Source organism: Sparus aurata, chromosome 8, assembly GCF_900880675.1.
Source record: "Sparus aurata chromosome 8, fSpaAur1.1, whole genome shotgun sequence".
NCBI lineage: Eukaryota > Metazoa > Chordata > Actinopteri > Spariformes > Sparidae > Sparus > Sparus aurata.
The window spans coordinates 16,101,141-16,128,677 of record NC_044194.1 but is presented as its reverse complement, the minus strand read 5'-3'; the positions used below and the strand labels follow the sequence as shown (position 1 = coordinate 16,128,677).

At 39.2% G+C, this 27,537-nt stretch overlaps 3 protein-coding genes across 10 annotated transcripts in view; 1 reads left to right on the top strand and 2 right to left on the bottom strand.

Annotated features, from left to right (window-relative positions):
• The first annotated feature begins 40 nt into the window (after positions 1 to 40).
• On the top strand, positions 41 to 11,890 carry dnm1l (dynamin 1-like). Of its 4 annotated transcripts, XM_030425931.1 has the most exons (20): positions 41 to 286; positions 2,059 to 2,203; positions 3,539 to 3,568; positions 4,243 to 4,289; positions 4,673 to 4,744; positions 4,854 to 4,940; positions 5,052 to 5,214; positions 5,336 to 5,456; positions 5,765 to 5,896; positions 6,082 to 6,288; positions 6,411 to 6,531; positions 6,618 to 6,773; positions 6,867 to 6,956; positions 7,039 to 7,131; positions 7,287 to 7,340; positions 7,510 to 7,575; positions 9,204 to 9,377; positions 9,683 to 9,792; positions 9,913 to 10,072; positions 10,938 to 11,890. In XM_030425931.1, exons 1-20 carry the CDS (start codon positions 185 to 187, stop codon positions 10,992 to 10,994), a joined length of 2,187 nt encoding a protein of 728 aa, XP_030281791.1. In that variant the 5' UTR covers positions 41 to 184; the 3' UTR covers positions 10,995 to 11,890. The 4 variants fall into 4 exon arrangements, with proteins under 4 accessions (XP_030281791.1, XP_030281792.1, XP_030281793.1 ...); XM_030425932.1 differs by lacking the exon at positions 3,539 to 3,568 and having other exon boundaries at positions 42 to 286; XM_030425933.1 differs by lacking the exon at positions 7,510 to 7,575 and having other exon boundaries at positions 42 to 286.
• A 119-nt stretch (positions 11,891 to 12,009) lies between these two features.
• On the bottom strand, positions 12,010 to 15,937 carry tnnt2d (troponin T2d, cardiac). Its single transcript, XM_030425935.1, has 12 exons — positions 15,797 to 15,937; positions 14,926 to 14,980; positions 14,811 to 14,821; positions 14,597 to 14,618; positions 14,452 to 14,509; positions 14,238 to 14,354; positions 14,078 to 14,155; positions 13,873 to 13,983; positions 13,341 to 13,453; positions 13,162 to 13,252; positions 12,815 to 12,852; positions 12,010 to 12,280 (listed from the first exon to the last, which is right to left on the bottom strand). The coding sequence occupies exons 2-12, from the start codon at positions 14,961 to 14,963 to the stop codon at positions 12,235 to 12,237; spliced, it is 723 nt and encodes a 240-aa protein (XP_030281795.1). The 5' UTR covers positions 14,964 to 14,980; positions 15,797 to 15,937; the 3' UTR covers positions 12,010 to 12,234.
• A 227-nt stretch (positions 15,938 to 16,164) lies between these two features.
• Positions 16,165 to 27,537, bottom strand: part of cald1b (caldesmon 1b) — a 29,495-nt gene continuing 18,122 nt past the window's right edge. For 3 of the 5 annotated variants that reach the window (XM_030426974.1, XM_030426973.1, XM_030426975.1), the window contains exons 10-17: positions 27,326 to 27,451; positions 25,833 to 25,876; positions 25,669 to 25,747; positions 24,025 to 24,156; positions 23,797 to 23,934; positions 21,794 to 21,865; positions 19,945 to 19,981; positions 16,165 to 17,926 (exon numbers count right to left, since the gene is read on the bottom strand). In XM_030426974.1, the coding sequence (XP_030282834.1) occupies positions 17,910 to 17,926; positions 19,945 to 19,981; positions 21,794 to 21,865; positions 23,797 to 23,934; positions 24,025 to 24,156; positions 25,669 to 25,747; positions 25,833 to 25,876; positions 27,326 to 27,451 (645 nt within the window). In that variant the 3' untranslated portion in view covers positions 16,165 to 17,909. Of the gene's footprint in view, positions 17,927 to 19,944; positions 19,982 to 21,682; positions 21,708 to 21,793; positions 21,866 to 22,674; positions 22,731 to 23,796; positions 23,935 to 24,024; positions 24,157 to 25,668; positions 25,748 to 25,832; positions 25,877 to 27,325; positions 27,452 to 27,537 lie in introns of those variants that run through there. The other 2 variants (XR_003984989.1, XR_003984990.1) reach the window with 2 other exon arrangements.

Genomic DNA, 27,537 nt, shown 5'->3' with positions numbered 1-27,537 from the left:
CGCATTTTGTTTGTTTCTGTGCTGAACTCAAACTCCCATGATGCAACTCGAGACAACTGTGTGCGCAGTTGTTGGCAGATCCAAAGAGACGCCAGTAGCTTTGCCGAGGGACATTGAATGACTTTGTACCCGTGTGTGGCAGGGTAAAGAAAGTTGCCGGGATCGGGATATCGTATCGGAGCTCATGGAGGCCCTCATACCCGTCATAAACAAACTACAAGATGTGTTTAACACGGTGGGCGCGGACATCATTCAGCTGCCGCAGATAGTTGTTGTGGGAACTCAGGTGAGAAACGTCACATTGCTTTAAGGCTAGCAAGTTAGTTAGCATGCGCAAACTTATTGTTGTGGCTTACATCTGATATCAGACTCAGTTTTCTTTCAGTTTCGCGCAGGTATGATAGACAAATCAATAGACAAGACGTCATATAAGCTTCGCTTTTTATGCATACATAAGTTAACTAGTTTAGCAAGAAGCGTTAAGTTAGCACTAGCTGCATGAGATCTAACTTGTCAACTCAACCTAGCAACGTTTTGGCTGGCTTGAAATGAAATGAAATTTGTTTTCTTTAACTTGATTTGAATTTGATTCGGAACACGAACATAGTCAGACTACCAAGCACATGCCCTTATGGAAATACATTTTTGAAGTACGCTGTGTCTAAAAATAACCTCCATTCACACACAATAGAACCTACATTCAGGTGCCAGTTTATTTATTACACCTAGCTAACACTAATACTCTAACACTAATGCTACCTAATACAAATGAACAGCCTTCATAAAGGGCCCAATGTTATTGTTACATCTGTTTTACAGAGGTTTAATATGTTATTAATCACATGTAGTCTACCTTAGTTTATATAAATGGGGTGAAATGAATGTATAACATGGTACAATTCAGCAGTATACCAAACTACGAATGGCCATAAAGTTGAATCAACACCTTTTTCTTTCTCTAATACAGTTTTATTCTGTCTACCTAACTACCTTGTGTATTAGATGCTAATTGGTTTAAACTGGCAGGTTTGGTTCAATGCCTTTACTTTCACTGCTGTCAGCTTATAGGATGTGACCGTCTCAGACTTTTTGGCAGGCATCTGAGGGTGTTACATGCAAGCCAGAGGACGTTTTTAAATGCCTGATTTGTATGTTTGTCCTTGTCGGTGCCCCACAAGATCTTCAGTTAATAAAAGCTGGAACAGAGACCTGATGTCAAGTATTAATAACAGCATTTTCTACTGTCAGTAGGGCTTCAGCTAAAGTTTATTTTCAATTTCAGTTCTTTTGCTTATGAATCGAGTAGTTCTTTGGTTTGTAAATTGTCTGAAATTTCCTTTGACTGTCAAAAAATGAGTAAAGAAAGTGGAATCAGATATAGTGTTATTCTAAAAAATTGATCTAACCAACAAAGTCAATTATCAAATTAGTTGGTGATTAATTTAATAGCATACTGCTAATTGATTAATCGTTTTAGCACTATCTGTCAGGGCTTTAAGTCGGCCGACCTTTATCTGTCTAGAAACAGCATTAGGTTTACTGCTACAGAGAAAGTAACAGATGCCATTTTTAGCCCTTGTCCCCTATTGAGGAGAATCCGCACCAGTCCATTAAAGAGGAATCTGCTCGCCAAGTGACGTATTTTACTTCAACTGATCTCATTAGCGATTACTCTACCACAAGTCAGTAAGCCAGATACGCCTTCCTGTTGGCACCTGCAGTGCTTGTATGAATGAGTACACAAGTTGAAGCAGCCACAAGGTTTGTGTTCAACCAGTGCATGGCGTTCCAAATTAGACCCTGGCTTCTCTGTTCGAAATGCAGTTAAGGTTTCTGAGTTCCTGAAATGCTTCATTGGCCGTGGAAAAGTTCCTGCAGAGATAACCAGCTAATTGCTTTGTCGTGACATCCAGAAAAGCAGTGTGAAACCTCAATGCAGTGTGTTTTGTCTGTATCTGTACAATAGGAGGACTGACTTCTGTGGTCAATGAGTCATTCATACTTCAGTCTCCTCACTTGTCACTATGTTTATGATGCTGTTATTGTTGTTTTCTACAGAGCAGTGGTAAGAGTTCTGTTTTAGAGAGTCTGGTTGGCAGGGACATCCTGCCACGTGGCACTGGCGTCGTCACACGCCGACCGCTCATCCTACAGCTAGTGCACATCGATCCAGAGGACCGCCGGAAATCCAATGAAGAGAATGGTAACGTCACTGTCACCTCTGTTACTTCTGTATGTCCTGAGTTATGACATATGAAATATTTTACTTTAAATGTAATTGTTTGATCTTAAGTATTTTTAGATATTTACACAATATACTTTTTATACATTATAGCCCAATCTTTACTGGATTTTTGAGGCAGATTCTGATTTTGATGTTTTCGAATTTACTGACAGCTGGTGCTCTCTGGTAGACAAACTATTTGAAGATGACATTATTTGTCAAATCATTTCTGTCCTGCAGTTTCTTGTTATTCATCAGCCACATTTACACTATTATGATAAACCTGCAATAAGCTAATATCAGCAAACCCTGGCCAATAGGGCCAAAATGTCAAATGTCAGCCATCAACCCATTTGGTATTAAGCCAAATACAAACCGGAATTTCAACATAAGTTGTTTCACATGAATCAGCTGCTCCAGAGTTAACCTATTATGGTTACACTGTATGATCCCTGTTTTTAAATTACTCACCTCAACCTTGTCGTCTCATTGCTACTACTACCTTTGCTATCTTTTTTTTCTCTTTCTGCTGGTTTTACTGACTTGTTAAGTATACAGAGACTGTCTGGGTGATATGCACTTTACATGAACTGAAGTTGAAGTTGAAGCTGAAACATACCAAGAGCCCATGAATAAGAGTGTGTTTTTTTATATTTGCCACGACGTCTCATAATGACTAATGCCTGACTATTTGGTTCACATAAAATGAAATTGGTGTATGCTCGTACACCCGACTAGGCCGGCAAAACAGAATAACACCTCTGGCCAATTAATCAGTCTGGCTCTGATATCCATTTGCACCTGTAAGTTGTTTGCTTTGGCTGAACCTGTATCAGGGAGCAGACCAGTTACTGTACTTACACAGAGAAGTTTGTTAATCTAATGTATGGGATGTAGTGATCAGAGCATGAGTCAGACAGGGTTGCTGGAGAGAGTCGTTTAAGTTCAGTAATCTGACTCCGGGGTTATGTATCACCTTCACTGGCCAACAGCTTAGGAGTTTAAAAGATTGAATTGATGATTTTAAATAGACACTTTCTGTAGTTATGATACTGATAATAATTATTTATTTATTTATTTATTTATTCTTTATGATGTTACAAAAGGAATAGAAGTCTGACTAAGAACAAGCACTGATACCACCACTTTTCAGTGAAAAGAACAGGGTGGGAACATGTGCTAAGATTCTGTCTATTACGAGCTGGCCTCTGCTGATGGCCTCAGAGTGACTCTGCATTGCTGCAGAGTGTCGTGCAGGAGCTGCAGATAGGCAGGCTAACCCTTTTGTCTCCTGTCATCTCTCCTTAACCACAGTATCCAAGAAAAATGGACGCCTTAACAGAGGTCTCCCTTTCCTTGTTCTTTTACCTCATTGTGTTTATACATTACATAATGTCCCCCGTTTCTTTTGCTCACTCTTCCCCATCCTGCCTTGTGTTTGTTTAGCTTTTCCAAAGCTGCCAAATCACATGGCTTCTCTTTATGTGGCTCAAGCCCTCCCCTCCATTTAGGCTGGTCTCTGTCAGTTGGAGTTAGACAAAGAAAATTAGCAGATTCTTGTCGAAAAACAATCATTTTGTGATTAGTTTTACAATTAAAAGTCATTAGTTCACTGATTACAGCTTCCTCAAAGCTACCTGAAATTTTGTCAAACACCAGCTTCCTCTAAAATGACTAACAGACTCCACCCTTAACCTCCCTCTTGTCACATTGTTGATATTTGCTGCTGAAATATTAACATTGTTTTTTAAGGTAATCTCTGCTGCCCTGCTTTTTTTTTTTGCTTAAGGCTTGTTTTTGTTTTGACTGTTGTGTGAAAACAATAGTTGTTCCACTGAGGGTTTTTTTTTTTCTTCAGCTGTGGATCTTTGCGCTGAGGAGTTTTTCCATCCCATCTTTGACAACAGAGAAATCCTCCCATGAGACATAGCGATAGTAATAATAGTAACACAGATCTAAAGGCTGCATCTGTCACATCAGTAACTGAAACATCTGTCCTTGACTTTGTATCTCTGCAGGCATTGAAGGAGAGGAATGGGGCAAATTCCTACACACCAAAAACAAGGTAGAATTGACACCCCCTTGTTTTCACGGTCTTGTTTGCCAGAAATCAATATTACTGTACTGTATTGATCATTAAGCCTTGTTGTTTATCCTGTGTTGATTACACTGATATTTACTTGGATGTTTACAACAACAACACTTATCTGTGATGAGATCATGCACACATCCTCTCAGCATGCTGAAGGGTAAAGGGTATTTGTCTTTGGAGCTCCACATAGTTTCTCATGTTTGAACAATGACTACCTTCCTGATATCTTTACATCATCATTAAATCATCATAAAACATATATTTTTTTAATCACTGTGTTGTTGTATGCTTGCTTGTTTCTGTTTGTTGCTAACATATTGGGGTCATTACCTGTCATTGTTAAATTGTTGTTTCAGATCTACACAGACTTTGAGGAGATCAGGCAAGAAATCGAAGCTGAAACTGAAAGAATGTCTGGCAACAACAAGGTATGCTAATTACAGTTGCCAAACAAGAAATGATATTGGTGGATGAACTAGATGATCTTTAAATGTCTGAGTCACTTTGAAGCAACTGAGGATTTGTTTTTTTCTCTAGGGTATCAGTGATGAACCCATTCATCTGAAAATCTTTTCACCGCACGTTGTTAACCTCACACTAGTGGACCTTCCCGGCATTACAAAGGTGGGAAGCTGTTCCCTTGTTATACCACATCTCCCACCGTTTGTGATCTCTGAACTCAAAATGATCCTGCACATGAATTTCATGTTTTGACGTCATTGTGTATAAAAACAGGTACCAGTGGGAGACCAGCCCAAAGACATCGAGATCCAGATCAGAGAGTTGATATTCAAGTACATCTCCAACCCAAACTCCATCATCCTTGCTGTGACTGCAGCCAATACAGACATGGCGACCTCAGAGGCTCTGAAAGTGGCCCGCGAGGTAGACATTGATGGTAAATGACCTTGTTTAAGTTTAATGAGTCATCACTATGTGGCCTTGTCTTTTCCTCATCACGCACTCTTCTTGCCTCAGTGGTGGTTTTTGTAGCCAGATGTTATTTTCTGTTTCTTCAGGCAGGAGGACGCTAGCAGTGGTGACTAAGCTGGATTTGATGGATGCTGGTACAGATGCAATGGATGTACTGATGGGAAGGGTCATTCCTGTCAAACTGGGCATTATTGGAGTAGTTAACAGGTAAGGAAGGAAGGGAGGGAGAAGGGAAGAAACAAAGGAACACAATGTATTGTTTTTATTGTTTTGTGGAAAAGCCAAAAACTATTTTCCACAGCATGGAAACAAGTGCACAGGATATGAAAATTGATTACCTTTCACCAGATTATTATGCACATTACCTCTAATATTGCATTTATCTTAGATTTTGTGTTAAAATAGCTAAATTATTGTCACATGGATGAGTGACTGTCATAAAAGAGACTCTAAAAGCCACTTCAAAGACCAACTAAGACAATAATTTATTTTTTTTGTGCATTTTTTTTTCTTAGGAGTCAGTTGGATATCAATCAAAAGAAGTTGGTGGCAGATGCGGTCCGTGATGAGTACGCCTTCCTACAAAAGAAGTACCCCTCCCTTGCAAACAGAAATGGAACCAAATACCTGGCGAGAACATTGAACAGGTATGGAGCAGGAATTTGTGCAATACTTTTTGATTTTTAAATATTAATTTTGTCACTGTTTTTTGATTTAAGAATATATTTGTTTGAGTCCCTTATTGATTGTGTACATTTAAGTTTTACTCCCGCAAGTCTCCCTTTTTGTTTCCCGATCTAAGTGTGAACTGTTTTCTGAAATCTTGTCACAGGTTACTGATGCACCACATCAGAGACTGTCTTCCTGAACTGAAGACGAGGATCAACGTGCTGGCAGCGCAGTATCAGTCTTTACTCAACAGTTACGGTGAACCTGTCGATGACAAGAGCTCAACGTTGCTGCAACTCATCACCAAGTTTGCTGCAGAGTACTGTCGCACCATAGAGGGCACGGCCAAGTACATTGAGACAGCTGAACTGTGAGTTACACAACTCTCTAAACTGCATGTACCTTCATACACCACTAAGAGGTGCTAGCAAGTTATGTTCAACCACATTCTGCCTGTATGTTTAATGCAGTTTCCTTTATTCTTCTGTCCAGATGTGGTGGAGCCAGAATCTGTTATATTTTTCATGAAACATTTGGTCGCACGTTGGAGTCAGTTGATCCTCTGGGCGGTCTGACAACCATCGATGTGCTCACAGCAATCAGAAATGCAACGGTGGGTCCCTGCTGCCTTTTCAGTTTGGAAGCTCAGTTTTAAATGGCAGCTTTTTGAAGGTTTAAGGTTTATTCTGTATTCCACAGGGCCCGAGGCCTGCATTATTTGTGCCTGAGGTTTCCTTTGAGTTGCTGGTGAAGCGGCAGGTCAAACGTCTGGAGGAGCCCAGTCTGCGCTGCGTGGAGCTGGTTCACGAGGAGATGCAGAGGATTATCCAACACTGCAGCAACTACAGCACACAGGTGAGGAAAAGGAATGCACAGAGGTACATCATGCAGTAAGAAAACAAAACTGCAGTGCACCATCCTAATAACAATTATTCTGTTTCTCTGTAGGAATTGCTGAGGTTTCCAAAGCTCCATGATGCCATAGTAGAAGTGGTCACCTCGTTACTCAGAAAAAGGCTCCCCGTCACCAATGAAATGGTCAGCACCTACTCATATTATTTTAATGGGAAGTCTATTCACAATCTCATCTGATTAATCAATGTTTTGAATTTCTGTACAGGTTCACAACCTGGTTGCCATTGAGCTTGCCTACATCAACACCAAACACCCTGACTTTGCTGATGCCTGTGGCCTCATGAACAATAACATAGAAGTGAGTGATTCATTAAAGTGTTTTTTATCCCTGGCTTGTAATTGCATCACGTTAAAGTCATTAAGTTAACAAAACAGTATAATTTGAAACACGGACAACAGTTTGTTCATTTCCTCTTCCTGGATTTGACAGAGATGCAAACTTTCTTTTTCTAGGAGCAGAGACGCAGCAGAATGAGAGACCTCCCAGCTGCTGTCCCCAGAGACAAGGTACAGTCACATCCAGGAGATTCACTACTCATCTCTTTTTCTGGGACTTTCACTAAATACTAAAAACTTCGAAATGCTTCTATATCAAGTTTAACGCAATCATGTAAAGCTTATGCACACTTCCTGTCAGTTTTCTGTACACTCTCTTCTTCCTGATGTCTCTCTCTAGTCCCTTAAAAGCCCAGGTGGGCAGTCTCTCTCCCCCACTGAGCCTCCTGAGGGCGAGTTCACCAAGGTGTGTCTCGTTCAGTCACTGCCTGCCCACTTCTGACTTCTGCCCATCCACAAACCCTTACTGTGTTACTGAAGCAGGTGGTTGTGCCTTCAGTCTCCCACAAAGGCAGTGGGTTGAAGGGGCAGTTTTTTTCCCCTCATAACTGATCAGACTATTGACTTCCACTCTCTATTGGTCATGTAACCCTTTATCCTGCATGCTGGTTAGTCTGAAGAATTGACTGATTTGGCTTGTACACTTTCATTTATAAATCAAGGAAAACTGAACTAGCTTTGGTAGGGGTTGGTCATATGGACACAATCTGGGATCATAGTTCATTTAACTTTATAACAACTTTTGTGTTGCGATGAAACTATTAGCACAATCTCTACCAGTTGAGAAATCTCTTGATCCAGTTCCCCAACCCTGAACCGTATAACTTGTCAGTATTTTCCATAAGACTTCTCACTCATTCTGGATGAACTTCTTTGGAATGAAGTCAAAGAAGGCCCGTGGCATGTTATTTGAATGCATTTTGAAAACTAACATTTATAATTTTTTTAGAGCCTGACTGATATATTGGTTGGTCAAAATTATCATTCGATATTGGCCTTTTTACAGATATATTGGTGTTGGCCGGTATGTTGCACAGTATGCACCGATATGATAACTTCATATTTAGGGATTATAATTAGGGTGCTTTGGATAATTTAGAATTCATAATTTCCCAGTTAACATAACTGTTTCAATGAACTGATGTCATTTTATGCAGTACAATTTATTAATCAACTGAGTTAAATACATTTAAGTTAAATTGCATAATATCCTGCCGGGTATCGGCTTATTTATCAATTGTTACTTTGTTATATCCGCATCAGCCACAAAATAGAGACTTGGTCAGGCTTTAATATTTTTTGTTTTTTTTAATCTAATGTGTAAAATGTCTTTGTGTGTGTTTTATTAACCTTGTTGATTTAACCTCTGTTCCTGACACTGTGTGCACATGACACATTTCTAGTGGAGATGATACCAAAGCTCTGAAGTTTGTTACTCTCTGTGAAGTACACTGTTTAAATAGATTGTGTTGGAGCATGATTTCATTTATTAAGCAAGACGGTTTAGATTTAAGATTTACAGCTATGCTATGTGGTTGGTGCATTACTGGAATAAGAATATGAGAACACTTCCTTGTGATATTAAGTAATGATTAAATAAAGTGAAATTAATGAATATCCCTCTCTAATCACATATGAGCTGTATAAAAAACTTGTCATAGACATCAAGCTTGAATTGATAAAATTAAGAGGCCACGGTGGTGCTCGGACAAAGCTACACCAAAAGGTAACATGTTGCACAATAACATCTATATTTAATGCAGCACTTCTGAACACAGTATACAGATTTATTAACATGCAGGCTTCTTGTATTTTGAGTGCACACATGAGACTATGAAACTAAAACTATTAGCAGTGATGTTTAGTGTTGGTGTATCAACCCCAGTCTTTAAGGGCTGCTATAGGTTTTAAAAGCCACCAGATGTCGCTGCGTTTCTTAGTTTGAAGTCTTCACCTGCCTGTCCCTAATTTCTATAGGGATACTGTAGAAATTAGGGATACTGTACACATCCTGACTCCCTGTCCTTATTGTAGGCAGCAGCCGGTGGATCTCAGAGCGGCCCCGTCAGTGAGCAGGTAGACGGCGGGACAGGGAACTGGAGGGGCATGTTGAAGAGGGGAGAGGACAGTGCTGGAGAGAGAGCTGTGTCCCAATCCCCCTTCCCTTCAAGCCCACAGAGGGGTCACGCTGTCAACCTGCTAGATGTGGTGAGTACTCGGCAGTTATTAAATACATTAATGTTCACTGGCCCATTTTTTTTAGTCGGGTGTTACACATAGCATTTTGCTAAATAATGTTAAGACTGTCTTTATATTAGTTTAAAGAGAAAAGAGTCAGAACAGTTGAACAAAACTTTCACTGCAATATAAGCCGATATCATAAGGAGAAAACACAATAAAGTCTTAAGTGAAGTTGCTGGGGTAACCATGTTTAAGTTCTGATTTTTTCAGGTTGTATCTTAGAGAGTTGACTTGTTAATAAACAAAAACATGTGTTACCTTTTCATTGCCAGCCTGTTCCAGTTTCCAGGAAGTTGTCTGCGCGGGAGCAGAGGGACTGTGAGGTCATCGAAAGACTCATCAAGTCATACTTTCTTATCGTTCGGAAAAACATCCAGGACAGGTACATAACTTCCTCCTCATTGTGTAATTTTTGAGATTTTCGCAAGATCCTTTTTTGAGCTTATTGTCTTCTTTTCTCCTCTTTCCTCCGTTTTCCCCCTCTGTTGTTGTTTGGTCTTAGCGTACCGAAGGCAGTGATGCACTTCCTAGTTAATCACGTGAAGGACTGCCTGCAGAGCGAGCTGGTGGGTCAGTTATACAAGACGGCCCTGCTGAGCGACCTGCTGACAGAGTCCGAGGACATGGCTCAGAGACGCACTGAGGCTGCCGACATGCTCAAGGTAACAGATCCATCAAGTGTCACTGTGGATTTTAAAAACAAGATCCAATGTCAATCACACACTGTTCAATAAAGCATTCACTTCACTTGATTAAATAGAGGCTGAGCATTTTGATCATGGACTTCAATTTTGAAGAAACTTGGAATGGAAATGTCTGTTTTATTCAAGTATACAGATGACTTAAATCAAGATTAAATGCCATGGACACTATTTAAGTTTAGAAACGAGAAGACGTTTAGATGAGCGATGCAATGATTATAAACTTTAATTGTATGATTGTATATGTATTATCAAGGTTTAATAATGTCAACAAAACACTAAGGCTGAGGGAAGTTGTTGTGACAGCATGTGTAAATTTGCTAACCTGAGCTTGTCATTGTACAACATTTTAAACTGATGCATTGGTTTGTTTTTGTTCTGCCTGGAGTCTGCTGCTTGTGCCAGCAATCACCTATATTTGTTTTATTTATTTGTTTAATTTTCCTCACTCCCATCATTTTTCGTCTGCTAATGACAATGCTAAGGTACCATTATGTCCCTTTTCTGAGACTGAGAGCAGAATCACTTGGTGTAGCTGAAGCTTCACAGTTACTAAACTGTGACATTTTTAAACCATGGCTAATAGTGTAATAGGTTAATGGCTGCATCCCTAGTTGAGACATTGAGGGATTTTTCAGCTTTAAGACAATCTAGAGGAGCTGCATCTTAATAACAAGAAGATGCTTCAAATATTAGACACTCAGTGAATAAGTCTATTTGATGTTGTAAGAATATAACCCAAAATGCACCCAAAAAGAGTGTGTTTTGAGTATAATTGTAACTGATTTGTTGAATTTACAAGTTTTTCTCAATCTCTCTGATCCAGGCGTTGCAGAAAGCCGGCCAGGTGATAGCAGAGATCAGAGAAACCCACATGTGGTGAGGGCAGCCTCTCTTCGGCAAGGTCATCCCACATGGACCCTCACCGTGTTTGGACCACCAAACTCCTGCTGACTCTCCCGGCAGCTTAGACTGCATAGACGAACAACCTGAAAATGCACTGGTGTGGATATGTGTATATCGAAACATAGTTTTAATGTACAGTAAGGACTTTGATTTAACGAGGGGCAGCACATATCAGAACCCTGACCATCAGCATCACATATGCTCCTGCCCTAGATTATTATATTTTTCCTATGTGATTAAAACGACCTATAGATAATGTTACGCATCACCACTATGTGGAGCATTGCTGAAGAATGTCTGTTGTGAAATGTAGATTTGAATTAAAGCTAGACATAACAAACCCACGCTCTGACATCTAGATGTTCTCTTTATCATGTCAGTTCTTCTAGTAGATGTGGACATAAAGTGTCTCCTGCTGATTGACCCAAAGAAATGCACTCAGATATTCTGGTAACACTTTGAATTAGGGTACACATATGAACCATTAACTAGTTGCTAATTGTGTACCCTAACATGAAGTTTTACTGATATTTTTATTGGGGGATTTTTACTCACCATTCAGTTTTCCTGTTAATAAAAGCATTACTTTTATGTAGACATGGACTCTACATCAGCCCCATGTTTGTCTCTTTGTTTATGCCTTTTTTCAACAAGATGGCTTACAAATGTTTAGATGTTTCTATATATTCAAAGAGCTCTTACTGAAGGATTCTGGCTGCTTTAGTTTTTGTATGAATGTTTTATGTACTGTATGCAGGACTGCATAATGGCCATTAGGGGTCTCTTAATCATAACAACACAAAAGACATAAGAAGTGTGGGATCATGGGAGTTGTAGTCTTTTTCATTAAACAGCCACCATTGACGATGAAAATCTATTTGACGTGTTCTATTCATTCACGCCAAGTCACGGTCAACAACTTCCTTCGTCATTATGACTCTTTAGGATAATAAAGTACACAACTCAACAAAAAATATATAACAGAGGTTGAATCACTGTTAGACATTTTAATGCAGAAATGTAACATATTATATCTTTAATTACACAGAAATGGACATCCTGCACGGTTTGCAGAGAGACCGCAGAGAGGATGTAATGACGCATTTATTGTTTTGATATCATGGTAATTGACATGTAACCCAACACAACAGAACAATGAAAACACATACGATAGACCCGTGGGCCAATCAGTGCCTCGTCCCAGTTTTGCTGCTCTTTTACCTCAGCCGACCAGCCATTTTGCCTTTGCCGCGTCCTTTGGCGCTGAAAGAGCGCAGGAAGAGAGCACAGCAGAGAGTGAGTTTAGCACAAGTGGAGGTCGTTTGTTTGCAGCAAATCAATGAATAAACAGTGAAAATTGTGAGCTTTTTAGCCGCTTCTTGGTGTTATGATGGTACACAAAGGCACACAAACACCTCTAGAGATTTCGGCATATTCTGGAGCATCATTCCTGACAACATACATTTAGCTTGAATCAAATTTGTAATATTACAGTGCAGGATTTGAGTCCTTAATGTCAAATAAAAGTACAGTTTCTTTCCATTTTAGTTTCGAAACTACAATGTGCCAGACGCCAGACATGACTTCAAACTTAAAAGGACATTTAAATTAAGTGACAGCTCTAGTGATTCAGGTGGATGGAGAATGATTGGCCTCAGAGATAGTACTCTGATCTTGTGTGAGAAACTGAAAAATTATTTGGAATAGAATGGTCTTACAGAAGTTCAGTGTTACATTCAGTGTGGATTTGTACGACATCTAAAAAGGATATTAAAAAATAGGGGTTTGTGTATTTACCTCTGGTGGTCCTGGACTCGGGCAAGAAGCTGGTTGATCTGAAAGGACAGATGCACCCTTATGAGCCTTTTAAAGAACAAAATACCTGACGTGTCCAGTAGAGGCTGCTAAAAGTTCCCTGTGTACTAGAAAAGCCTCCATATACTGAACATGCTGCACAGTATCAACATATTTAGCTCTGTATAGAGTTTGACCTTTACTTTCTGGTCTGATGCAGTATATCATTATGTCTGCCAGATGTGGATGTAAGTTCTAAAGCAATATATGTGATCCTGTGAAATAAATAAAAGAACATTAAATGTTGGAACATTATTGTGGAGATTCCGGCTGCGCGCTGGATGACTTACATCGTACTTCTGTCTTTTAAGTTTCTCACTGAGGTCAAACTTCTCAGCCTCAAGTCCCATCAGCCACTGCCACAGCTCGCTCGCCTTCTCCCTACACACAAAACAAACACAGGTCATAATGAAATCTTTGAGACAAGCGTTCACAATCGACGTGAAACCCTTGCAAAGCGTTGTCATACTTGAGTTTGTCCTCATTCAGGTGATCAACATTTAGAGCCTTCCTGCGGTCGGCCAAGATCTTCTTCTTCTTCTCCCTCTCGGTCTGTTTCTTGCCTCCTTTTCTGCTCTCACTCTGTGTCGGTCAGAAACAGAAGATGCATTTCAAAAGTTGCAGAATTTTCAGGCGTCTGAAACCGTCAGGTACATGTTTTGAATTCCTCCTTTTCTACAACTGGATGAATGGAAGGAAATACAAACTAACATGACTACTGTAGTTAGAACAACAGAGAAACTTTCCCTCATTCATTTTTTTATTTTAGCTGTGCACAACTTTGGTGAACTACTGAGTGGATGGACGTTGTATTTGATGCGGACACTTGTCAGATCCTGTCACATTGATTGTCATGGTATAAATGGATAAATTCACTTCTCTCGACCCTAACTCAACCTCTTTAAGGGCACAGGGAGTGTGATGAGTTTCAAGTACTTTTTCCATCCCCTGTATGCTTTGATTCACATAAACACACTGAAAGCTATAAGGAGTTGAATGACCTTTTGTCCAGCACTGTACTGCTGGGTCATGTTTGAGAGGGCCTTCTTCTTCTTGGCATCGTCATCGTACTTCTTACGTTGCTCCTCCTGCTCCTTCCGTTCCTTTTCCTCCTGTATGCAGCACAGGTCAGTCATTTAGAAGAGAAACTGATGTCTTCATGTTGTCTGGTATGAAGTGAGGAGTTAATGCACTCTGAGACCATACCGCAAGTCTGGCCTGCCTCTCTTTCTCTCTCTCTGTCCGGACCCTTTGTTGCTCTGCCCTCTCAGCACGACGTTTCTCCTGTAGAAGAGACGCACAGAGTCGGGGTGATTTTCGACCAGACAGAAACAAACACGACTCCCCTTCGATTAGACACACTCACGATTCGGTTGACAAGGGCGATGAGCTCCTCTTCCTCTTTCTTCCTCTGGATAAAGTGAGCTTCAATCAGAGACTGCAGCTCAGACAGATCCTTCTCCTGACGCTTCCTATGGATGTCCTGCCATCAGAAAACCAAATCAGGGTCAGATACTATTAGAATTCAGCTTTTGTTTGCCAAATACGAGCCAAATGATCATTTAGTGAGGTCAACTCACATCAAAATCCACTTTTTCTCCATCAGGAATCTTTGGCGCGCTGATATTTGTCATAAACCTGTGACAGTGAACAGTTTATTATTGTAAAATCCGTGTTTTGTTGTGTTTTAAAACTGCTTAACTAAAGAGGAGCTGAGACACTTACTTCGGCTTGGGTTTTGACTCGTCTGGGGCAAGGAAAAGGGAAGAGTTGCCATCATGAAATGAATGAGTAGGAAGTGAAATGTAAAAGAAGAAAAGGAAAAAAATTAAAGGCTTCTCCCAGGACAAAAATGATTAGTAAAACATTTGGGAATTATATATTTCATTATATGATTAAGTTCAGTGTGTGAGCATATGGGCTGATGGAGTTTTCTCACCTTCTCCATCCCTTCAGAAGAACAGCAGTGATGAAAAACAGAATAAAATAAATGAATAATTTGGAAAATAAATCATCAAATGAAAATGCCAAAGGCTTAAAATGGAAATACATACTGAACTTCCTCCTCCAAGACTTCTTCGGTGTCAGACATTTTGTTATGGATGAGCTCTGCAAAATGGATCCCTATTAGCCTATTTTTAGACCGGCAAATATATCTGATCATTAAACAGCATAGCAGAGCATGAGATGGCATCAGTTCACACAGTTTACAGTGAGTGTCGGCACAGACCGAAATATCTGTGGCAGTAGTGGAAAAAGTATTTTGATTGTTGACTGGAGTAATATTAGCAATATGACAATAAAACACTCTTAGCTTAGTTGAAGTTATATATATTTGCAATATATATTTCCCTGTGGACTGTAGAGAAGATGTCTAAAGTTGCATAAAATGCAAAATACAAATTTGGACTTCAGAACAGTGTTTGAGTAAATGTTCTTAGTTTCTTCCACCTCAGGTTATTACAAATATTGTATTCATTTTGTGCCAGAGCCACTATAATTATCTGTTTAATGTCTGACGTGAAGGACATGCTGAGAAGCACAAAATGGAAATAATCCAGATAAAAAATACATCACACTTGAAGTGTATAAGAGAATGGATTTAACTACAATCCATCTGGGGTTGCTTCTCCACTAATATTTCATGTATTTTAAGTCAAAGCAGAGTATGTTTAATGTAATTGAATACATTATGTATGCATTAACAGCAGTATGATGCAGTTCAGTCACATTTATTTAGAGCAGCGGAGAGCTTTGTGGAAACAGGGATTTAAAGATATTAGCACCAAACATAATTCAAATATGAGAATAACTCTTTTCATCACGTGACAGGCAAGATTTTTTCAGGCAGCAGTTATTTTCAAGATTTATGACTAACAAAGGCTTTAATTTACAGCAGCAGCACTGACATGAGAGAGTCCTTACCTGTGAGCCAGACAGAGGGAGCTCAGAGACGAGCGACAGACTTCAGCTCCTTGAAGTTCACCAACAGGTTGGGCATCAAGGATACATAGTCCAGCCCTTCTTACTCATGTGACTGCAGCACCCTATGGCTGGTCGGTCTATTGTTAGACAGCTGGACCTCTGTCTCACACACACACACACACACACACACATATTTAAACACACTCACACATTCTGCAGGTACATTCCTGCTGTGGTAAAAATTTCATAGATCCATTCAAGCTTTCACCACCCACTCAAGTTTCAACACTCCATATTTTCACCAGCAGTTAAGAAGGACATGAAGTGACATTTCCTTCCAGTCGCTAAAAAATAAAACAACAGAATGCTTTTTTTTGCTTTTTTTTTATTGCTGGAGCAACAACAATAATTTCAAACATTCAAACAGAGCGATGCACCATAACAATACTGAAAGCCTAAAAAAATGCATGTTGGCAGGACTCAACTCACGTGCTCTGCTGACTGACAGGAACACCAGGGTACAATTTCATTACAGGCATCGCTAAAACAGAGTGCGTATAAACCCTTATTTCTACTGCAAGGCGAGCAAACTACAAAGCGAGTGGCGTGTAAATTGATGATAGATAAGCGAGACTGCTACCTGCTACTTCATTTGGTCACTGAATAGCTGTTGCGCGTGTATTGCATAGATTTTCTTGGTGCACGATGATGTGATTTTTCAACTGCCAAGGGTCAAAAAGGTAATAACAACAACAACAACAACAACAACAACAGGTGTTGTTGACGGAAATGTTGATCTGCTTGCAGGCTGTATTATATTTCAGGGCCAAAATTGCCACTGGTATTATCTTCTGGCTTGAGGTGGTGGATTTCTGCGGACCATTTTATAATGAGGAAACCTTTACAAGGGATTTAAAAACTGTGTAACTAGTGGGAATCATTTTCTAATAAGTCTGCATTTATAAAAGCTAATAAGTCATTAATAAAGTGTCGATTTTTGTAATAATACATCCACATTGCAGTTTTAAATATTGATAAGTTAATGTCCTGCAAAACTTTCCTTCGAGGTAAGTGGTCAAACAGTCTGATTAAAAGGCACTAAAAAAAACTTTGAACTGGTTATAAAACAGTCTCAATATAATAGTGATGGTTCAATATCACCTACAAGCAAGACTGAAAAAAAGTTATTCTGCAGGTATTTACCACAAATTTCACTGATGATGGCGTTTAATGAAAGGTTAGGAGATCACCAAAGACATTATGATTCATCATTTAATTTAAAACCACAGGAACATTAGATGAAAGGTCAGTGGAAGACTCAGTCAAAGTAAGGGGGCTTCAGGCTTTGGGAATTATTAATGTCTTTGTAAAGGGCTGTCTAAATCTACCCAGTTTAGATAGGCGAATGTAGAGATACTTCACTGGATATGTGAAATTTTGAGCCACTGGCTGAAAAAGTGAACCAAGTTTCATGCCAGCGTATCCAACTGTAACCCAAAACCTGCTCTCATTGGTGACTTATTTGCCATAAATATAGTCATTACGTTACTATTCATAAACCTTTATAAAAAGCAAGTGATAAGGTCTTCTTAAATGACTCAATTGTGTGCGTGTTAAACACCCAACATCATGGCAGTACACTTAAACAATTCTAAAGTGAGCCGTGAGTTCAACATTGATCAGCCTCGTTTACCACATTGAGTCAAAACAGTGACTATCATTCCTAAAAGCAGTGAGTTTGTATGAGTGCGACACAAATGACATGAAAACACTACAAGAAGAGCAGGCAAGTCAGCGTGGCTAGAAAGCAGTATAACATTTCACCATCTGGACAGCCGTCGGTAAGGACTGAACAGATAGATACCACACAATCCATCGTCTGTAAAGCCTATAACATGTGATACGGTGTCCTGAAAACCCTTACTAGGTCTGACATATTTAGGGATTTAGGGACAGCGCAAAAGTTACTCATCCTGGTCCCTCGTTGTCTCCTCATTCGGGTGTGAGCTTCATGTGTGAAATACAGGTATGTTGACAGGAAATGGATGCACGTACAGTAGCAGAACCTTGTGTTTGGTCAGGTAAGGCTTGATTTAAATAGGGAGGTCAATGGTTAGGGTCTTGCGCCTGCTAATGGAGAGAGAGAGACAGACATTAAAGATCTAGTAGACAATGTATCTGTCATTTCAGACTTCATGCCTAAAGTTTATTAGGTGTGAAACGAGTATCAGTCTCAAGGCTGTTAATCAAAGCTTTTACAATCCATACGTCTTCGTGTACATTCTGGGTGTTTGTACAATCAGAGTCAGCTTCCTGCGGTCGCTTCTCTGTGTGATTGAAAGCCGTAACTTTGTTGTCTGCCCTTTACTTCATTCCTCGGCGTCTATTTCTGATTAAGAAGCGGGGAGGTTGCAAACGAGGGCCGCTATTTAGGGTCGAAGCTGACACTCGACAAACACTTTTCCATTCCTATTGTTCATGCTCTGGCTCAAGACTCGGGAGCTCGATGTCAGAAGAAATGTGTCCTATGAGCACGAAGAGGAAAGACAGCTTAACTACACTCTCATCAGTGAATGTTTAATGTGTTTTTGCAGGATTAACACACATTTAAACCATCCCTTCAGACATGTTGGGTCTTTATCATCAGCACTGAGTGAATAAGCCCGGTGATCGAGCCCGATTTGCTGCTTAAATGGTTAGTAATCCTCCTCAGCAGTCGGTTGTAATGTGACAATCAAGCAGCTGCACTCTGGTATGCCTAACAGCTCGCCGACACCCTGCTTGGCATTGGACAGCCAAGGTGGCACTGGGTGAACAGTGCACAGCAAAGACACGACAGCCATCCCAGGAGTCTGGAAGGTTCTTTATACTGGGAAACAAGGTCAGGGTGAGGGCTTTTTTTAAATAGACCACAGTGCCACAGAGCTGAAACCATGCCCAAAAATCTCAGCCGATTTGATTTACAGTGAGTGGCTAGTCTGGCACAAAGGAAGGCGGGTGAGTTGTGGTGGTTACGAGTCCACAGTGGCGGCTATAAATCATCATGCCCTGACCCCCCACCCCCCACACTTGTCCAGTAAATGTTTTGAAGGACAGACACACTTCTAAACTCTGCCTCCCCCAGGACTGATCGAACATGTAGTATGTGCACAGTTACAGTCAGAAATGGAGGAAGTATTAAAGTAATTTAATAGACTAAATTAAGAAAAACTTCAACAGAAAGATACTGTTATGGGCATAAGCTTATTCGGAGGAAGGATTCCAATCTCATATCTGTCCATTCAATATGTGGATGGAGCCAGAAGTCTCCTTGCCTAGCTTAGCAGTGGTTAACAATGCACTGTTTTGGTTTTTTTTTACTTTATAGGTAGTGGAAGGTGGATTTGATTACTAGGATGTCATGGTTTGGGTGACTGGTTTGTTCATTTCCTGTTTTGTTTTATAGTTTATATCTTCATGGGTCATGTTTTTTCATTTCCCACTTCCTGTTTTTGTCTGTTTTCCCACTGTTTTTCTGCTTCCTGTTTGGGTCCCTTGTGTCAACTGTAACACACAAAAAAGTGCCCAGGCTGGTTGTTTTACTTTGTTTGCACTCTTAATGCTAAGCTAAGCTAATCATCTCCTGGTGGTAGCTTCATATTTAGCATACATACATGAAAGTAAGCCTTTTTTCTATTTATTTACAGTATCAACAGTAAATGTACTTGTAATAGAACAGAATGGCTCCTTTAAGTATTTTATTATTAATTGTTATCATTATTCGATTATTATTATCCCCACCCATGTGCTATTTTTTGGTTGGTTGGTTGGTAGGTTGGTTTGCCAGCAGTATTACAGGAAAACTAAACAATAGATTTCCACAAAACTTGGATGGAGGATGGGTCTTGGCCCAGAAAAGACCCCATTACCTTTTGGTGCAGATCAGTATGTATATTGGAATTTGTGTTTCTTTAAAATGGCAAGACACAGTGTTTTTTTGTTTTTTTACATCTTTGTTAATTTCTCAGGGAATAATGCATGGATCTTGATATTTGGTTGAAGTTAGCTAGGTAAATAGAAAATAGTCAAGTACAGAACCTATGGGATTGTTCTTCATTACAAGTACTAGTTACATTTAGGCACTATTTACAGTGACTCAAGAAACTTACCATTAGTGGCAAACTTGCCCCTCCCTCCGAATGCCACCTGTAAAAAAAGAATACACAAAATAGGTAAATCAAAGAAAGGAGAAAGAAAAAAAAACATCATATTTAATATTACCTAATAATCATGTCATATAATTTAAAGCATTTATCTAATTATTCTGGGATAATTTTGAGTTTTGGGGTATGTGGACCACAAGATGAATAGTCTTTGCTACATTGAAGCTAATGGGGATGATACATTTAATCTGTGTATAGCCTATATCTTAGACCAAGAGATGTGGGAGTGAGAGTGATACACTGACATACCTTATAAAACATGCAAGAAAAATTTACTCAGACTCTTAGGGAAGGATGTACAGTATTCAACAACATTCCCACAGTTATGAGATATGCTATTTTGTCTCTCTCTCTCTCTAAGAAATCCTGTATCTATCAAAAGATCTTTTAAAAGCACCCCTGGACTTAGAAAGTACATCACAGCATTCAAATGTAGCCACATGCACTCAGCCATAATATCCTCACTGTAATGCAGCTACTGTCATGGCATGAAAATCATGTGCAAGGTGCAACCAAAACGTCCTGGACCACAATATAGATCACATTCATATATGAAAGTGATACACCTTCAAAATAAAAAACCACATCAGAGCCAAATAATAGCCTGCTATTTCTGTACCCAAAGTCAGTGTGGGAACTAATGATAGCATATGCATTATGTATAGTGTATATTAAATTCTATGTGTCAGAGGGTGGAGGGAGGGTAAAAACACAATCCACAGCAATGACAGTCATCTTCTACAACATATCAAAATCTGTGATTTCACTTCAGGCAACTCAGAAGGTTTCATTCAATTTTAACAAACATCATGTTGTTTATTTGTTCTATGGCTCATTTGTTGTACTTAGAGAACAATTTGGTACATTTAGTTTACTATTAAAAACTATATGTGCAGAAAGACCAAGAAAGCACCAAGTGTTAAAATAGTGACAAGAATGGGGTCATGTGCATTTTGCTGAACACTATTTCCATGATCTGTTGAGTTGCTGTCTGTTTAAATGTAACTCTAATTTAATAAGATAATTGTAGTTTTATTTTCTTTTGCAAGAAATCTCACACAGAAAGAATGAAATTTAATAAATCTGAAATGTTAATGAAATTAAAAGACACTCCTTGGTTCCCCCTAATATTTAGAATACCCACCCTTCAGCAAAAATAAATTAATAGATAATGTCCATCTTTTTTCTGCCTCAATTACCTTAGTAATCTCTGTACAGTCCCTAGCTAAATGCCGGTGAACACATTTTGATTAAATTCCATTTCTTGCCTTCTGAATTGACTGAACCTAGAAACAAACAATACCAACAGTGTTGCCATATTGGACTGTTTTTAATAAACTGAAATCAGTTATCAGTCAGTGTGTGTCAAGTTAAGCCAACTGATCTCACTGTCCTGTCAATCTTATCCTTAGTCTATACTTAGATGAGATGAAGGACAGATTTATGAAATATAGCCACATTTTTGGGGGGAAAAATGCCCAAAAGTAGCTTAAATCATCACTACCGTCTTAAAAACATTTTTTCATGCCCAATTAAAGAAAAGTAGCCTGAATGGCTGGAAACTGGTCAAACTGGCAAAACTCCCCCCAATCATATGTGTGTTAAAACAGCATGAAACCAGTGTAAACATCTCAAAGATCAATCACATGCACTGAGGGGTTGTTGCCGCAGATCTGCAAATTACCTCATTCACCTGTCTATTTGGTCGACTGAATGAAACAAAGAACAGGAACATGTCACCATGAATCATTTAAATTGTTAAATTGTCCCCTAACATTAGAGGTGTGTGTTCTACCTTGGCAGGTGTAGAGACCTTCTTGGTTTCCCACATGCCACGCTTGTTACCAGTGTCACCTGGTTTCACATCCTACAACAAATAACAACAACAACCATTAGGTTTAGAAAAAGTAGATATTTTACTTAAGCATAAATACCTAAAACAGTGTAGAAATACTCTGCTACATACCTGCATTCAAAATAATAATAAATATTTTACTTAAGTAGAGGTACAAAAGTATTAGCAGCAATGTCGCAGCTGGTAAAGGTGGAGCTAATTTGCTGCTAGGTAGCTTTTACCATCATATACCACAAATAAATAAATAAATAAAATAAAATAAATAAATAAATCATACATTAGAACTTGTTTTCTGATTATATGTTTTATTGATAGCTTGAATCTGTAAAGTAACTCATAACTAAAGACATGTAAGGATAAAGTAGCACAAAAAGAAAATACTTTACAAGTACATGTACCTTATCAAAGTTGAAACATCAGATAATTTTACCCTCTTTGGACCTCAAACAATTATGACGATGACATTATCTAAGAAGGGTAGCGATGATATTTGCTGTGGTTCTGACATTTCTTTCTAGTTTTATTTATGTGTTTTTAATGTCTCTTTGAAATTTTCACTGTGTTTCCCTTATATGTCATTTCCTCATCAGTTTAGTGTGTATTTAGGGCCAGTTTTCAGTTCAGTCGTTGTTGTGTTGTTGGCTCCTGGTGTTTATTTCATGATCACTGAAGTAACATTCTAAGACAATATCTTAACTTCTAGGCACTTTTAACAACACTGGATACTTACAGTGTTTAATTACTTTAAACCATTTGTAATTATCATGCTTCTTATTATCAATATTAGTTGTAGTTATAATGAAATGTGTGCAAAAGTGTACCTTCCCCAGTTGGAAGATAAGGCAAAGAACAGCAGGAAAACCTTGCATGAGGAAAGCTGAGAAAAGGAGTATAAGAAGCACGAAAAAGGAGGAAATAAATTAGACAGCTCAGTGAACATACAAGCGAGACATTCATTAGACTGCTGTACAGCTCAGTCCCATCAGGGGGAGGTGTTGCAGCACAAGTCAAGTGTGAGGCAAAACTGCTGCTCTGGCCAAGACGCTTGACACTAAAGATATCTCGGTCATAAATTTCCCATTAGAACAATGTCACACGTCATCCAGCAATGTTACTGCACGAGGACATAGTGTGATGTCTCCAGAAGACTTGGTAGGATGAGCAGCTGTCGTCCTACTTTAAGAAAAGGACACAGTGTCTCACAAGTACCCCATTACGATGCCATCTTATTTATCTGCACCATAGGATATTATATGAAGAAAATCATTCCGTGTCTACCTAGTGTTGGTTACAGTTGTCAGTGTGTTGAGGATAATAATATCTCTTTGAGTGACAAATGTGAAAGGACATGACCTTTCATACTTGCCTGAAGGACTCTTTAAATATGGAGTCACAGTGAGATTGATATAGTTCATAGGCTCAAAGTGATTCAAACACGTACAAAACAAAAAAAATGAGACAACTGTTTTTAAAGCACTATACAGTTTATGAGGTGCGATATAAGCTAGAAATACCTACAGAGGCCAAAGCGATTGATGTATAGATGGCGGGACACATTGGCATTCAGCCACCTGTCGCTCAGTGCTACTGCTGTTGGCAAAAATGGGAGTAAAATTCTTCATCTGTTCAATGATTTCCCACTAGTTTCCCACTTAAATGCACACAAAACTCAAAGAATAACACTAATGGTTTGAGCGCTTTGTTAGCAGATGTTGTTTGGTAAACTGTCCATGTGGTGTCACTAGACTCCAGACGGCAACTTTGTCCCAGTCTTGGAGCTCAGATAAATGGCTGCAGCCAACAAAAGACTGGCATGTGGATGTGCAAATGAGCACATTAGCGTGGACAGAATATCAAGGGATTACTCTACTGAAGCGACACTGGTGTCTAATTTACAATAGTGTGTATGTGTGTGATCAAGACAGGGGTTTATCAGGCCTTACTGCTGGCTTTGCTGTTGCTGGTGATGCTGCTGCCGCCGGTTCAGGTGCAGGTGCTGCTGCTGTCTTCTCCGCCTCCGCAGGCTTCGCCATCCAACTGTTCACACGTCCAGACACGCCTCCTTTGATACCAGCCAAATCCTGACAAAAGAGGCATCTCAAACAATAAATCACATATCAGCAGATCACTCTGTCCTCCCCTCCCATTCCTCCTCTCTCACTTTCCCTCACCTTGCTGGCTGGGGATGGACTTTCAGAGGAGCCACCGACGTTGCCTTTCTCCCACATGCTCTTGATACTGCGCGTGCCTCCTGTAGGAATATCTGCCATTGGAGACTTGGGAGATTTGGCTTCTTTGTTTCCCTGCAGAGATACAGGATGGATTTATGGATTTACTATTTTTACATGGGCAAACGTGAAAAAACAGGTGGAAACAGCGCTGTAATGCCTGAGGATCAGTGGTGGAAAGTAATTTAGTTCTTCTAATGAGATTTTCCATTTTACAGCATGTTTCTATTTACTTCTATTTTGCCTGTAAGGGTTTAACATCACAAATAAATTTATATTTGCCAAGTTTGACAGTGTGAGTGGGAGTTTGCTTGCAACTTTTGGTCCCTCTACTTTACACCTGGCTCATGAAGTAGAACTGTGTTTTTTCTGTTTTTTTATCTACTTTATACTTCTATTATTATCTATATTATCTTCGTATTAATGACACAATATGCTTTGTAGGCAAATGTTTTCCACATTTATTTCAGCTTTTACTAACTATAAATGCCTTGTTAAAGATTAAACCAGTTGTTTTTCAAACTTTTTGGGCTTGCAGCCCTGTAGAAAATAAGTTTTGTTTTGTCATGTTGCGTTAAGAGTTGCTAGTTCAAAGACAGATATCCCCTAAACTTCTAAACTTCTCAGATGATTCAATTTAAATAGTTGTTTATTTCACAAAGGGGTAAAAAGAAAAGAATGTCCAAAGAATTATCATTTTTTTTGACAAAGCTCTTTTTTGTTCGTTCCAGTCCAAATTTATCTTAAAACTATCTGTACCTTGACCAGCTGTAAAGGTAAAATGCTACTTACACACTGATACATGGTATAAGGCAAATTATCTAATCAGTATTTTAGCTACAGGGGTCTTTTATTTATCTATTTAATTTATTTTTTCAAAATTAGTACTGTTATTTTTGTCACCTTAATTTAACTTTGCAAATAATGCCTTTTTAAAACTGCTTGTACTTGAGTGAGACTGCAGGAGTATTTTTTCTTTAATATGTTATAACTTTTACTTAAAGGGTAACTTTGCCAATTTTACACATTCACTTGTGTTAACAGGTCTGAGTGAGCACTACTGCATATGTGAAAAAAGTATTATAAAGCCTTTTGTGGCTAAAAAGGAAGCTGCATTCAATATGAGCGATATAACTCACTGGCTAAGTTGCATTGTGGGTAATGTAGGCAGAAGTCGAATAAAAAAGATTTATCTGGTTCTGCTGATCTGGTAAATTGATTTTATACTGTTTTTAATTTTCAACAGGGTTATAGGAGTGAAATGCAGATCGGTGGACTGCATTTCAAAACCTGGTTCCTACAGTACCCACAATGCAACAGAGCCACTGAGTGACTGAGATTGTCAGATTACATGCAGCTTCCTCTGGAGCCACAAAAGGCTTTACCATACTTTTTCACATATGCAGTAATACCTCCCAAGACCTGTAACCACACTATATATATATATATATATATATATATATATATATATATATATATATATATATATATATATATATATATATATATATATAAACTTTAAATAAAAGATTTGAGTACGTCTTCCACCACAGCTGAGGAAAGTGACTAACATATGTCGAGTCTCACCTGGATGGCAGAGGCATACTGGTCCATCCTGTTGCCTATCTTGGAGACAATTGGAGTGTGAGACACTCTGGATGGGGTGCTGTGTGGACGAACAACACATGGGCCTTTAGTGTATTGTTTTGCTTTATTTTATTTTTTACTGTAAAATACTTTTCGTGGTTCACCTTTTCTGGGCTGATTTGTTCAAGAATTCTGCCTTCTCTCCGATCTGTAAAAGAAAAAGACATATCTGAGGTTATAAACCAGGCTCTCATTGACCTGCACAAATACATTTGGGCATAGTCCATTTGCCCTGGCTTCCTTCTTGTCCCCACGAGGACCTTGCTGAGAGGCAGACCAGTCAGTCCCTGAGTAGGTCTCTCTCTGTCTGTACTCAGTTGCTGCCAGAGTGATTGAACTAGAGAGACTGGCTGTCAGAGAGCCAGGATACACACATACACGTAGCTTACACACACACCCACCCACACACACACACACACACACACACACACACACACTAAGTACTGCTGTTCAACATGAGTTATACCTCCCATGTACGAGCAGAGAACGCACAACTCTCAACATTCCTCCCAAAATACTCCAGCAAGAAAATCACCCAGTCACGGTCTTATTCAGCCATATTTGAATGCAGCACAGACGGCAACGTTTATTTGTGTCAGCTAAGAATATATGGGTAATATTGGAGGAATCTCAAACAGAAATTTAAAATGGAAACAGCAAATCAACTGAAAAAACAACTTTCTTGACCAAAGAGGGAACACACAGAATATCAGCCTTTGGCAACGTGTCATGACTGGAGATAAGCAGATCCGTACGTACATGGGAGTAAATTACTGTGATGCTATATAAATTCTCATGGAATAGTTTGAGATTTGGGAAATGTGCTAGCTGAGAGTTAGGTGAGAAGATGTTTGTGTTAAAGACTGGAAACCAAAGTAAACTGCTAGCATGGGTCCGTCTGAAGGTAGCAAAATCCACCATGTACATTATAGTGTTAATGTATTTCTCTTCTGTACAAAACATGGAAGTATAAAAACCACAGTGTATGAATGTCTTGGCAAAGTGACTTCCTTATCATCAGTTAATTCAATCAAAAATTCAAATTTGTCTTCTTTTTTTTTATAACGTCTTATCAAACCAATTTAGGCTAACAGGGCTTCCAGAGACTTGGATTACATCAGATTAGATGAATGGAGTCATTCTGAGTCCCCATCTACTTCATTTGAATGCTCCAATGCTGTGAAGCTCCAGAAATGGTGAAGATATCCTTGAAGAGTTAACTGTGACAAACATCTACAGAGACATGTGCCCCATGAAAGTAGATCGTTTAGTTAGGGACTACAATAATGGCATCCCTTTCAACTGCAGGAATGTATATTTTTTCTATTTGTTGGGTTAAAGTTGTTCTGATTAAACTTGTCAGTAAAGACTGTGGATTATCCAAAGTTACTAACTGGCTCTTCTCTCTGAACAGACACATTGGATGAGTGTCACAAAAAAAAATAAAAAAATCTGTTTGGTTGCAAATATAAAGAACCCTGAGAAAATAACACCTTAATTGCCTGTATGGCTTCATTAGAAGCCATACAGGCATTAGAAGCGATAAAATCCTTGAGAACATCCCAGGGGATTTCTGAACCTCCCCACAAAAACTCACCTTTGAAGAGCCTTTGGGAGTGATGGCAAAGGCGGGTTTTGGAGATCCTTCCTCCATCTGTTTCTTCTTCTCTGCAGCCTCCGCCCTCCTCTTCTCTATCTCCTCCCTCATCCTCTTCCTCTCCTCCTGTTACAAACAACACAATGCTCTGTCACATTTCGTAACGGGTCATAAACAAATGCATCTTAGGGTGAGTCTTTCAGTCCGATCCA